At 36.3% G+C, this 14,447-nt stretch overlaps 1 protein-coding gene and 1 pseudogene across 1 annotated transcript; one reads left to right on the top strand and one right to left on the bottom strand.

The window, feature by feature from the left end:
* Positions 1-425: 425 nt before the first annotated feature.
* LOC104235795 (bifunctional nitrilase/nitrile hydratase NIT4A-like) lies at positions 426-5,807 on the bottom strand (annotated as a pseudogene).
* Positions 5,808-8,388: 2,581 nt separating this feature from the next.
* Positions 8,389-9,949, top strand: LOC138881562 (uncharacterized). Its single transcript, XM_070161796.1, has 3 exons — positions 8,389-8,893; positions 8,990-9,609; positions 9,755-9,949. Exons 1-3 carry the CDS (start codon positions 8,389-8,391, stop codon positions 9,947-9,949), a joined length of 1,320 nt encoding a protein of 439 aa, XP_070017897.1.
* Positions 9,950-14,447: the final 4,498 nt, after the last annotated feature.

The raw sequence follows: 14,447 nt of genomic DNA, 5'->3' as shown, positions 1-14,447 counted from the left end.
TTAGTTTTCTTCCCACTCTACACCCATCCACCAATCTCAACAAGAAACAAGTGATACAGTAAATAATTGTTTTCACGAGATTGATGCTATAGCTGTACTCCGTGGACTTAAAATTGTAGTCACTTAGGCTCACTAGAAAGAAAATTGAGAGAAAAGTATAATTTCAATCCACGGATATTATTATTTTTTTGGTCTCGTGCAGACAATCCCAAAAGGTATTGGGAGTCTGATGAGTTTAAAGTACTGAAATTGTTTAAAGTAACATTTTGTTATCATAAGATATGATTAATTTCAAAATTAATTCAAGCTATACATTAACTGTAAGCTATATGAATGTACAGAAGAGTAACTATAAGATTTCCAGAAACCAGCAAATGAATCAGGAATCAAGAGCAAGACAGACAACAAGCTGGATTGGACCAAAATTGAATATCAACATGTTTCACGTATTTACTAATTTGTTAGCCAATAGGTAAGTCTTAAGAAATGTACATGGCATACAAAATAAAGGACTAGTATACAACCTTCAGCAATCTTTCACCTTACACAGAGATTTGACCCTTGTTATTTGGAAGACCTATCTGCCTAACTAGGTCTAGAAGTGAAACTAATAGGGTTCACCGGCTGATCCCTCACGGTCAAGCTAACAACTTCAAGTCTGGAGATAATGCAAGTCAATCACGCGTGAGTCGTGTTGAATGAATTCAGCTACGGATACACATAGATACAGGTGTGTAAAAGTAATCTGTACAGGTACATGCAGTTTGGTAATTTTTAGTGTGCTTTAAAGAATCCATACAAAGTATAAACAAACATGTCACGCCTGTTCAATACAGGTATGGTCAAGGCAAATGAAATTCTTTTATTTTCATTTATCGTATTGAATATGGAAACCAGAGTATAATTGCAGTCATCTGCACTTGGTTATCCGAGTAAATATACATAGCAAGAGGAGCAAATGCAGACTACACATCCTGTCTGACGTAGACCAAGCTTTAGAGACCACAAAATAGTCAAATTGACCGGATTAATTAGAGTGATCATCATAAAGATAGTGTTGCAAGAGCTCAGAGATCTAAATGCACAACAAGAAACAATGTGCCGGGGCATAACCAATATGCATACAGGGGCATACACATGTATATCTAAGATACATTTACCTCATAGTCTCACAATGAAGAAACATTTCATCCATAACCAATGTTATTAAGCAGAGCAATTCGTGAGAAGCACATACATGCTACGTGGAGAAGTAAGTTGGCATAGGCTTGGTGACAAGTAAAACAAGCACCAATCCTGTTTTCATTCTTCACTTTTCTTTTTTTTTTTCAGGACGAGAAGACTTCTTTTTTGTTTTCCTTTTTTCTACTTTAACAAAGGAGTTGAGCAAATCATTTTTCAACAGCTGATGTGTGACAATTCCATGCGTGGCACATAATTAATTTCAATTAGAGAATGCAAAATAAGACAGCTCAGTAACGTACCTAGATTAGCAAAGACAAATCCCTCCATTCCATTGAGTGGTCCGGGCAGCACAACCCCTGATGGCAATATAATTACACTACCACCATCACAAACAATGGAATCTGGTGTAAGATCTTCTTCTGTGCCGGAAAAAACATATTCTGGTGCAGGTGGATAATCTTTCCTCCGACAACACTGATGGGCCGATAAAACAAAGCAACCACCCTCCAATGCAATGTGCGTCATAGATGCCAGCCCCACATCCCTATCATCAGCTGTCGGTGCACAATATATTTCAATGCCTGTCAACACAAAAGAGCTTAGAAATTCTGTGGAAGTTCAATTAGGAGCATATTCATTTCAAGAAATGAAGTAATTTATGAATAAAACGTACCAAGAGGGTACTCTAGAAAGTACAAAATTTCAAGAGACATATCAAGAGAGTCTAACAAGTCCATAATTTCTGTCAAGTTGATTACAAAATTTCCTAACGCCAGAAATACAGATTTTGTATACATCTATGTTTTACAAAAGAAACAAGCTCTTTTTTCCCTTCAGCTGACTGTAGCTTCTGCAAAAGGAGACCTACTTTTCAAGTTCCCAATCATTAAAGTTCCTTGTAAACTTAACACCTCATCCAAATCTGGAGAAACAATAACCAATTAGATGGTCTTTATTTAAAACCACAGTAAACAGATTTGGGAACTGATCTTTCAGCAACCCTTCATCTGACCACTTGTCAGTCCACAACTTAATCCTCCTATCATTGCCCAATTTTAACCTGATATTGTTCTTAAAATCACCACAACGATTCCTATATGAAAATTCACTAGCTTTTCTGGGACATCTCATGTAAAATTCTTTTCTCAAACAAGTGTTATACAACAGTGATATTTTAAAATACAACTTCCCCCTTCCAAAAATCACATTCCCAGTAATGCTATTTTAAAATACAACTTCCCCCTTCCCCCTTCCCCCTTCCCCCCCCCCCTCTCTTTCCTGAAAAGGTCAAGATTAGTGGATGAATACATCTCGTAGTTACATTATTAAACAAATTTTCTATTCGTACTCAAGTTGAATAAAAAAAGGCCATATTTTTATGACCGAGAATATCCACTATTTCAGCTTGGAAACTCTTAGGATAATGGGTCCATTCCTCTACCCTTCATTTAAATACCAAACTTGGTGCAACAACTAGGTTCCAAACTCGTGACGTGTACCTACCACACTGTACTACCTTTTCCATTGAACCGAAGCCCAAGGGGCTCAAAACAGGTCATTAAATGAGGACAATCGTTCCAGAAGGCATATCTACAAAAGTTATGATGTATCATTCTACCTGTGGACAGAGATTGAAATTCAGCTTCATGAGCCAAAGCATAAGATTAGAATAGAATTGCTTTACAGCCCTACAATAGGTCTTGCAGAATTCCCCTATAATGTATCCAGTAATTCATAAGTTTGAAGACATTATAATCAGAAATTACTGCAGCATGAATAAGCACAGTGAATTATGGATGAAAATTTATGCCAGAACTCTATTACAAGAAGCTGCATCGATATCTGATTACACCAGAACTTCGAAGCCATACGGGTTCATTACTTTAATAGCACCAAATGAAGCAACCGCTTTCTTAGATAAATTTGATCACCAAGTGCAAGGAACTTAAAGGCAACACAGAGAAAGGATAGCTTATTCCCAATTCAAAGTGTCCCTAAATGCTATGATACTCGAAGTTATAGTAACAGAAGAACCTAAGAGATTAGCAGCAAATGTCAGACCTTTAGCACACATCGCGGTCCTTAGAGGTGGCATTCTGTTCTCCCAACGTATTGCAGCACCTATTTTTCCAAGTGGAGTGTCATAAACTGGAATTGTTGATCCATCCCAAAAACCCCACATAACTCACTCCAATCCCGTTGGCATTATCTTCTGATGCTTCCCAAGGTAGCAACCTTGAGAGTTGAAGAAAAGAACTGTGCTATATAGTGTATGTCCGTCTCTCTCAATAACACCTATCACCACGTACACCTTGTATTTTCCAGCAGCTGCTGCCAGACGATCAACCTCACCTGCAACAAATAGATGTAAGAGAGAAAGACAGAGGGACTGAGGGGGAGATAAGAGAGGAAGGATGGGAAGCTTTTGCAGGGACACAGACAAAAAAAAAGTACACATATGTTTAGTGAAATGTAAAGGACATAGAATTTTTTTACGATGAGCTATATTAGCCAAGAAGCCAAGAATGAGAATTTAAATTTCATAACATGTTTGTTGATTCTCTTTATCCCAAATAAACAATTTTTGACTTCTGTGATCTGAATTTACTAGCTAAGGTCCTTTCTCCTGGTGCTGAATCTTAATATTGAATGAATACTTACAATTTTCCTCTAACCACAAAGGGCAGTCGGGTGCACAAGGCATCCACCACATTTATGCAGGATATGAGGAAGGGCTACACCAAAAGGGATGTGATGTAGAGAGCCTACCCTAATGCAAATATTAGTGGTTGCTTCCGCGGCTCGAACCCGTGACCTATAGGTCACACAAAGACAACTTTAGCGTGGCTCCAAGGCTCCCCTTCAATTTTCCTCTAACCACAATTAACTAGAAAATGGAACTAAGTTATACTATTAAAAGATAATTTATAACTTAAAATCCTAGGAATGTGTCGCGAAATGACTGTATCATCTTCTTGTATATGTGAATTCCTTTGTAAGTACTCCAGTTAGATATATTCGTTTGAATTTGAAATACAGAAATCACCACGAGTGAAAAATTTAATGGTGCTTATTTCATGGTAGAGAGTTAATTGGTCAGGAAATCAAAGAGTTTCTGACATGGCACATCAATCGCAGAAGCATGATATTTTCGAAAATCTTCCTTCCCCTTGTTTGTTTGATTCCCAATTGAGACACCAAAAGTTGATCCACGTGGATAACCACCGATAAATGCTTCAGGAAACACCACCAGCTGAGCATCATGACCAGCCGCGTGAAAGAGCAGCATCTCTGCCTTATCTGCAAAAATGTTAAGCAATAACTACCCCACTTCAAGAGTTTCAACAAAACCAGAAAACTTCTAGATGAAATACTAGCTCCCTAAATGCAGAAGGCACCAAACAGAATTTCAGGAAAAAACTAGATGTCTTTGCCTCCTTTCTGTTCCATGCACTAGAACAAAACCTTTGCTTTTCATGTGCAAAATACAGAGAGTGAAGAAGGCAAAAATTTATAATTTGACTTGACTGACCAAGACATGATTGATTGAGGATAGGCACACTCCTAACAACATTCTAACTTTGAACTGTCATACTTTTCCCTGATAGCAACTATTAAATAATATGTAATTCAACCTTGCATTATAATGGATAAGTCAAAGACTCTACTCATAACCAATTAGGTATATTTGATCCTAAATCAAGAGAACCACATGGTAAAGCAAAAAATAGTTGAATATAATTGAACTTTTGAAGGAGAAAATCAAAGTAAAGCACCATTAACCGGAAAACTTTGAAAGAAATATGACATGAGCACCCAAATCAGAAGCTCTTTTCTTTGATTAAGGACACACATTTAATACGACACAATGGAAATCTTCAAATCCTAAAACTAAAGTTTTGAACTCCTTGCTCCATTCTTCTTTCCTTCCCCATATTGAAGGTGAGAAAAACACTGTCAGATCTCATCCAAGTTTCCTACGACCTTTTTTGCGGCTAGTGTGTCCAATGATTAAGTGGCATACAGATGCAAGGAGCTGAGACAGCAGGGGAGAATTTTACCAGATATTGAAGACATGCATGCTTTGGAAGTAAAAGATATTCTATGTATTAAAACGATTTATAAGCAAGTTGCTGAATAGGTTCTCATGGCCTTTGTGATCCCTTGCCTTAATTGAATAGATGCCGTATCTACCATCACTTTATCAGAAGGAAAACTCAGTTGCTCTTACCTGCAGTATCATCCACTAAGAAGGGAAGATCATGGTGCCAAGTGCTCTTCCTTACATACAATTCCTCTTCTTCTTTTTTCCAGGGGATCAATTCCATGATGTTTTCAACGTTGCGATATTCCATTTTTATCATTCACAGAGATGATAGCATCATTTCTGATATGTCATTCTGTTGGTGCATACAGGTGAATGGATAATGGTGAAGATGAATTGGAAAAGGTCAGAACGAAGATTGAAGACCATAAACTAAAACACATATTAAACCTTATCCTTCATTTGGTTAAAGATGTATTCTGAAATTCTTTTTGGTTCAACTGTATGTTATTCTGTACCAGCAATTTGGCAGTGGAAAGGAATTTAGGTTTTAGGAGGGGAATGAGACGGTCCCGATGTTAGTGTGCATGTTATTAAAGCCTTTGCTTAAAAGTGCATGCAAGTTGGATGCCTCGTCTTATTAGAAGGTACTTCAGTGCCCTGCACTGAGGTGTCAAGGCATTGCGCCCATCGTCATGTGATCGATCTTGAGGAGTCCAAAACTCCAGCTCATGAAGCAGAAAACTCCAAAAAAGAGATGTCTGCCTTTGTCTTCGCTCAAGCTAAAGGATGACAGTACTAAACAACAAATATAGTTGGCGAAGCAATTTAAGGAAGTGCTATGAATGAATTTTCTACTTACTAGGAATAAGAAATTAGAAAAAACTACTTGATAAAACTTACTGTACAACCATACATCTGCATCTAAATGAGAAATTAAAAAAATGAACTTGATGCACAAGGTTTTTCTTTAGTTCATGTAGTTTTCTCTGCTCAATATTTTGTCTATATAATAATTGTCTAAATATATAGCTTATTTTCTTGCATTATATGTGTAACTACATTTTTTTCTTCATTTGTGGCATTCTTAACTAAGACCCGCTTTAAGTGCGCTTTAGTACCTGTGAGGATTCAAACTCGTGAAGTACGCCTACTTCACATCCTATGATATACTGCCTTTCTCACTAACCCAATGCCTTTGTCACATCCTATGATATAGCCCAGCCTCTCAAAGTCCGTTAGACTTGGGCATATTGAGTATCCAACTACTCTTTTAGAGGATCTTTTATTTTTAGGTTTCTCATCCGATATTTGATACCTGCATTGAAATCCGATTAATTTGGATTCATATTGCGTAAGGCTCATTCAAGGAGAAAGTGCCTCTACCAAGATTTTATATTCTAGGACTTAAATTCGAGATCTCTGATTAACTATGCATAAATTCTATTTATCCCGCCACAACCTTTAATGATAATATCCAACTACTTAAGACGGAAGAAAATAAATCAAAGTGACACCGTCTCAACCCAAAGACAAATCATTTTTCTCTTCATTGATCTCAAGGTTTTTGGTTTAGAAAAAAGTTGCACATTTTAAGCATAAAAAATTATCAAAATGTTATTTTAAAATAATCCAATTGCTAAGAAATCACAATCTAAACCATAATATCACAAATTATCTTGATCCTTGCTATCCAATTAGATCGGTCCTCTCCAGTCTCGCCTACATTATGACCAACGCCTTAGAGGCTGAATTCATTGGCTATCTCAAAGAGAAGAACTTCTTATAGTTCTTTTTATGGTTTGTTTGAAAAAGAAAAAGACAGACCTTCATATCCAAAACACTCAAAAAACTTATAGTAGTTCAAAAGCAACAAGACTTATCTAAGCAGCTGTATTCACCAATAAGGTTCGAACTGCATCATTAGAAAATACAAAAGAAAGCAAAAAAATTGAAAATGCTCATAGAAAAAGGGGAAGAAAAAGAAATTGTTAACAGCCCTAACCCCTAGCAATGCAATAATCTCTTATCTTTCAAGAACACATACACTTTGACAGAAATAGTGATCAATCGAAGGATGGACTACAAGTAATTTCAACAATTTAACTGAATTGAATCTGCTTACTGTCTAAGAGTACTTACAACAAACACCTTGTTGTCAAGATTATCTAACCCCAAGATCTTCCGTCAACACAAATGACATAGCAATATACTATGCAAGAAAATAGATAAATGGATGAAGTAGAAGGGGGCTAACCAAGAGTGGCAGGGGTGTCAAAGAAAATGGAGGAATATTAAATTACTGCGGCACGGACAATAGGGGCGGAGGAATCATGTTATACAAATTGTAATTAGTGATGCAATTACTATAAGTGAGCTGGTTTAAATAAAGAAGAGTGACAGTTAGGATAGTTAGTGATCAACTCTGTAAGTTAGTTAGGAGCCAAAAGTTAGTTAGAGTTACTTGAGTTAGTTGAGAAGTTGTTAAAAGAGAATCTCTCGTCACAGCTTAATTCATTATATATTGGGATTGTATTACATTTTAGAAATCATAATAAGAATTACAGTTCTTTCTACAACACTCTCTCTTTACAATTCTTTCTACAACACTCTCTTTCTTCTTCATTACTATAGCCGAGCTTCGAGCTTTCTCTGTTTCAGCTCCTAGTGGCTATATTCAAACCTCGAATGACTCTTAATCCCTGCATTTTGAATAACATTGGTATCAGAGCAGTTGATTCTCGGATATAAAAAATGATGAAGGGTAGTAAATCTGTTGAAAATTCAGTGGTAGAACTGGGTGATCACAGAGAATTGATGCAGCAGTTGATTTCAACAGTAGGCTCTTTAGCTGGTGAAGTTGCTCACTTGAAGGGCTTGGATCAGGCAGTAGATGAATTGAAAGAACAAATGTTGAACTCTACGAAAAGGAATGAAGATGAAGCAATTGGCCCTAGTGGATCTAAATCTAGATCTAACAGCAAGGATTCATCTGAGAAGTATCATGTTGAGGAGGAAGGAAATCAAACAGATGGTAGGCAGTATTTCAAATATACTCAGATTTCATTTCCTAGATTTTTGGAAATAATTTGAGATCATGGTTGTTCAAGGCGGAACAGTTCTTTCAAATCGATCGAGTACCAGCTCAGGAAAGAGTTATGGTGGCTTCTCTGCATTTAGAAAGTGAAGCTATGGAGTGGCATCAGGCCTTTATGAAGTATAAGAGTTACACTGAACCACCTACGTGGACCGAGTATGCTCTGGCTCTTACTAAAAAATTTGGGGAGAATTATGATGATCATATGGAGGAATTGAAAAAGATTGTTCAAACTGGTAATGTGAAGGAATATAAGACAGCTTTTGAAAGGAGTCTTACAAGGGTGAACTTATCACAGGAAAATGCAATCAGTTGTTTCGTAGGAGGACTGAAAGAGCAGCTTAACATAGTTGTGAAAATGACTAATCCCAGATCACTTGCTCAAGTACTCAAGGCAACCAGGATGCAAGAAGCCTATATAGATGCTCAGTCAAAGGAGATCGTGCAAAGAATATCATTACTTTCAGCTCAAACTACCAATTTTAAAAGGAATGTGGATCAAAGATTCCAGAACAAGCCATTACTGGCCTTACCTGCTCCCAAGAAGCATCCACAACCAAACTATAGTAGAGGATTCAACAGAAGAAGGCTAAGTGTTAAAGAAGCCAATTAAAAAGGGGCCAAAGAATTGTGTTATTTCTGCAATGAGAAATATGTACCAGGTCACAAATGCAAGAACCTTAAGCAGGTTTATGCATTAGAAGTTGAAGAATTGCAGAGTCTTAAGTACTCTGAAGATGCTGAGAGTTTTGAGGATTCAGAACAGATAGTGGAATTGGCTGAACAAACAGAACATATGGAGATCTCAGTTCATGTATTGAATGGATCTATGGGGTTCAAATGCTTGAGAGCTACTGGCTATAATGCCAAGAAACCTCTGCTCATTCTTATAGATACCGGGAGTACACACAACTTCATCAATTCTGGTTTAGTAAAACAGCTAAGGTGTCCTGCAACAACTACCTGCTCTCAGATAGTGGCTGCTGCAAATGGTAGTGGCATGAAGGTAGATAAGGTTTGCAGATTGTCTTGGCTATTGCAGGGTGCTGAGTTTGAAGCCAACTTCATGTTATTACCTCTGGCAAACTATGATGTGGTATTAGGTATAGAATGGCTGGTTACTCTTGGAGATATCAAGATGAATTTCAAGAAGCTTACTATGGAGTTCTTCTACAAGAAAATAAAGCATGTGCTCAGAGGTGCGGAGAATCAAATCAAGTCTGTCAATGTTGGAAAGATAGCTAAGTTGTCAGGTAATCAGCCTCAACTTGCAATGATTCAGGTTATTCCATGTGTAGAAGATATAAGTATGCAGTGGTATTCTTTGGAGACTAGTATTGAAATTGTAGCAATAATCCTGATTTGACAGCATTGCTAGAAAAGTATAAGGATTTGTTTGTTAAACCTACTGTATTACCACCATCTAGGGGATATTTGATCACCAGATTATCCTTCAAAATGGAATAGAACATATAAACAAAAGACCTTACAGATATCCTGCAGTAAAGATGGATATTATTGAAGGTCTGGTGAAACAAATGTTGGATCAAGGCATAATTCAGCCTAGTAGCAGTCCCTTTGCTTCTCCTATAATTTTGGTAGGAAAGAAAGATGGTACTTAGAGGTTGTATGTAGATTACAGGGATCTATACAAACAGACTATCAAGAACAAATTCCTAATTCCTATTGTAGAAGATCTGTTGGATGAATTGGGAGGTTCGGCGGTTTTTTCTAAGATAAATCTCAGATCAGGCTATCATTAGCTAAGAATGGTTGTTGATGACATTCCTAAGAAAACTTTTAGGACTCATTCAAGTCATTATGAGTACCTTGTTATGCCCTTTGGCTTATCTAATGCACCAGCTACCTTCCAAGATTTTATGAATTCTGTATTCTATCAGTTTTTGAGGAAGTTTGTTCTGGTTTTCTTTGATGATATCTTGATATACCGCAAGTGTATACAAGATCATCTACAACACTTACAACTGGTATTTGAAGAAATGAGGAGGCAACAGTTATTTGCTAAGATAAGCAAGTGTTTTTTTGGAGTTCAAAGGATTGAATACCTTGGGCATTTCATTACTGCTGAATGTGTCTCTACAGACCCTCAGAAGATCATGTCTATACAGAATTGGCCCATTCCTACTACCCTTAAACATTTGAGAGGGTTATTGGGATTATCAGGCTATTACAGAAGGTTCATTAGAAGTTTTGGCATCATCAGTGTAACGACCTGACTAGTCGTGTTGCTTTTTAAGACCCTGTTGATACTCAATTTTTTCCTATATTTTTTATATGAATAAATACCTTTACAATAGCAGATACATATATATATATATATAAGCATGCACAAGGTTTTTATAATTTTTCCCATAATTTTAAGGATTTAAATTGATTTATTTCCTTCCCTTTTACTCATAAAATCCCCAATAATTATCCCTCAAATTATTTTTGGGGTGATTTAGTCATTTAATTTCTATGTTTATGCCAAAATATGGTTAAAATATTTTTATGCATTTTAATAATTGCATTCTGTATTTTTAAAGCTAAATTGCATATAATTGCAACATTAGCCTTATTAATGTATAATTACGTTTATATGCATAAAATTGACCTTATATATTTTTAAAATGTTAAATATATATTTTAAATCATTTTAGTATACAAAATTATTTTTCAGAAATTATCTATTATTTATTGTAAATTATATAGGGAAAAATTGGCTATTTAAAATATAGCTAGATTTGCATTTCAATTTTAGCCCAAATTAAACCCATCCCCAGCCCAATTTCATACTAAACTACCCGACCCAAACCCTAAACCCGCCTACCCGAACCAGTATCAATTGAATCATGGCGGTTGATCTAAGAGATCAACGACCCGTATTAGCCCTTACCATTTTTAATTCCAAACGACCCCTAACCCTAGTTCATTATTCAGAGACCGCCACATCTGTATTCTCTCATCTCCTCTCCTCTCCTCTCTCAACCACTCAACCTAACCCTAGCTCCTTCAGCCGCCAACCTTCTTCTCTGATCTTCTCTGGTGATCTCCTTTCAACTCCTAAGCCTCCAATGGCTCCTCTATTGCCTGCTTGCCTTCTCTAAGGTCTTTAAGGGCCCAGGGCCACGCCGACTTGCTTCTAGGGTTCGTCACTAGTCTGTTCTTGGCTACTTCAGTGTGATTTCGAGCAAAATCGTGTTGTATTTATTACGATCCTTGGGATTCTAGACAGGTTCTTTCATCTCTATTTGGGTTTCTTTTGAAACCCTAATTTCTGCCTACATCTCCTAGATCTGTACGATTTTAAAACGATTTGAGTTTGCTTTTTTGATGTTTTACACTATCCTTGTAAATCTTTACAAGAACCATGTGATTTCAAGAGTTTTTATCTTCTTCTAAAATTAGGGTTTTCGGAACTTCTTCTGAAACTTTATTTAAACTGATTTTTTATGTTTAAACTTCTATTTTTCGCATACTTCGACTGATTCTGTGAGTTTACTACCTCTTCAACTTGCCTATGTTGAAAGCCCTAATTTTCTAGGGTTTTTCGTTTGATTTTGTGACTATCTTGCTCTTGTTTGAGTTTCTATGACTATTTCACTTCGAATGTGTTTCTACTGAGTTTCTTATGCCTAACTTATATCACCTCTATGTGATTATATTCATCTTGATTGTCCAGACTTGCCTCTTTCTATCGATACTGTTTAACCTGCATGTTTGCTATGATTGGTTATTCCTATATTACTCTATTTATATGTTGAATATTGAATCATGACTCCTTCTTTGATTGATTCGGGGTTCCCTATTTTTGGGGTTTGATTGAAAGACCTTCCTTTAAACCCTCAAGTTTTACCTTTTCTATTCAAATTAACTGATTCGCCTACCTTGTCTGCTGTGGTACTTTATTCTTACTGAACTATTTCCTTAATTAGAGTTTTTCTGAACTTAGCCCTAATTGTTTACCCTATACTTACTGGATTTGATTCTTTCCTTATTAGTCATACACTGATTTCTTTCCTTATATGCTACTTGTTCTTACTGTTTGAATTAATTCCCTTAACTTAAGGAGTACTTGTCATGATTTTACTCTAATTAATTCTAAGTTCCATAATTACTATGCTACTATGAAACTTACATATTTTTATCTAATTTCAAACTACTATATATACACACACTCTCATTAACACAAGGACACAAACACTTTGGTTCAAAAGCTCTCTCTCACACACTTAAATTTTCTGCTCTCTCTCTCTTTTGTGCTACTTGCTACTATTATGAGTTAGCTGGCTACAAGCGAAGGGCTAACTATTGTGCTCTCCTACTCTTTCACTCTTGCCTACTGTCTTCTTTACTGATATGTTCTAATTTCAGTTCAAGTTCCAAAAACAATATGGTTCTTTTATTGCTTCAGTTCATCATGTTTCTAGTTTGCTTTTACTTATGGTTTTGTTGTGAAACCTGCAGTTAATATGCTTGCATGATTAGCATGTTGTGAACTCCTCTTCCTTAGAATATGTATGAGCATGTTACCCCCTCTAAGTAGTCTGCACTCCTAACTAGTATGGTTCTGGGATTGAATCATGTGGATCTTATACTGAACCCCCTTAAGAATTGCTAGTTCTGTGACTATGTCTGATCAGTTGTGTCTAAGCATGCTTGTACCAATTCCTAAGACCTTTGCTTGTTATGTGTTTACAATCATGTGTTCTATGTATCCCCAAATCCCTTGACCGCTGTTTATGACTACTGAACTTGCTTTGGTTCTGTGACCCTTGGCTGTGTATGAACCTGTCTTAAGGGTGTTGTGTTTGGACTGTTGTTTACTACTCCACTATATTTTCAAACTGTCTCTATTATTTTACTAAATTATTTCAAACAAACTTCCTTTTAATACAGTTTTCCCACTAAAACCTTTCAACTTGTGTCAAGCAAACTTTCACTTTACTCCTAAGTCAATAAGTTCTGCCCTCTCCAGTATGTGTACTGCATTGGGATCCTCTTGAGAACCCTCTGAACTCTGGCATACTGAAGCTGACCCTTCCACATTGCACTTATTCAATTTTGGTTACCAAGTCTAGGTGTAAGCACTGCCCGGGATCCTTGAGATCCTTAGGGAACTTTGATGCACCTAGACTATGACATTGTCTATGGAATTGAGGCACTTGAGGCTATTGGAGGCTTTGGAAATCTGGGCCTATCTATAGGCTCCCTATAGAATAACTTTTTATTCCCTTATTTACTTATGTAATTCATTCATATGGTCTGTAATAATTTGTAAACGAATATTGGGGTAACTAATGAAAGGGTGGGTAGTTATATGTTTATGGGGTAATACGGGTAGGAACCATGCCTATAGGACTTTACAATTTATTGTGTTTGCCTTTATAAGTAGAAATCATGCCTATAGGACTTTACAATTTGATGTATTTGCCTTTATAAGTAGAAACCATGCCTATAGGACTCAATTGATGACATAACAGAAATCATGTTTACAAGTCTTAAAATCAGCTTTACAAGTAGATGACATGCCTATAGGATATAATTCAATCCAAATTATGTTATAACAAGTGTTTACATGTGTTCATGCTTGCAAGCTTCTAAAATCAGTGTTAAACAATTAGATATCATGCCTATAGGGAATGACACCAGAATTCTGTCTATAGATCTAAACTAGTTTAAATAAATCAACCCAATCTGTATTTTAGTTCACTTCTGAACTAGTTTAATTAAGTGGTTTATATTTCCCTGAAATGAGTTCTTTTTAAAAACTACCTTAATTTGTTACTAGACATCATGTCTCTAGGGATTAAAGAGTCTGTTTCAAAACCTACCTTGTTTCACTATACAAAATATAGTCATCAGTATTCTGCGTATAGGCAAGCCTGTAGGGTGTTTTCAAAACTTGCAATTCTAAAACTGTTCTTGTGGCTTAATGTTGTTCTAGTTTAAACAAGCTTTAAAATCAGTAGGCAACTGATAGGGTCATTACTTCTGAGTTTATAAAGCAAACTGCCTGGCTTCTGTATATTCACTTAGATATCATGCCTTAGGATACTGTTTAACAAAAGGCCCTTATTTGTGCTTGAGTCGTGCTGTTTATGTGCCTTGTTTGAGGAG

This window comes from Nicotiana sylvestris, chromosome 11 (genome assembly GCF_000393655.2).
Source record: "Nicotiana sylvestris chromosome 11, ASM39365v2, whole genome shotgun sequence".
Lineage (NCBI taxonomy): Eukaryota > Viridiplantae > Streptophyta > Magnoliopsida > Solanales > Solanaceae > Nicotiana > Nicotiana sylvestris.
This window is presented reverse-complemented; position numbering and strand designations above follow the sequence as displayed.

What these genes read in the sequence shown, in the direction of transcription:
- LOC138881562 (XM_070161796.1), top strand. Translation starts at nt 8,389, where the DNA reads ATGGTGGCTTCTCTGCATTTAGAAAGTGAAGCTATGGAGTGGCATCAG. An exon ending in GCATCCACAACCAAACTATA is followed by an intron (nt 8,894 to 8,989) that starts GTAGAGGATTCA and finishes AATATGTACCAG; the next exon opens with GTCACAAATGCAAGAACCTT. An exon ending in CTCAACTTGCAATGATTCAG is followed by an intron (nt 9,610 to 9,754) that starts GTTATTCCATGT and finishes ACCACCATCTAG; the next exon opens with GGGATATTTGATCACCAGAT.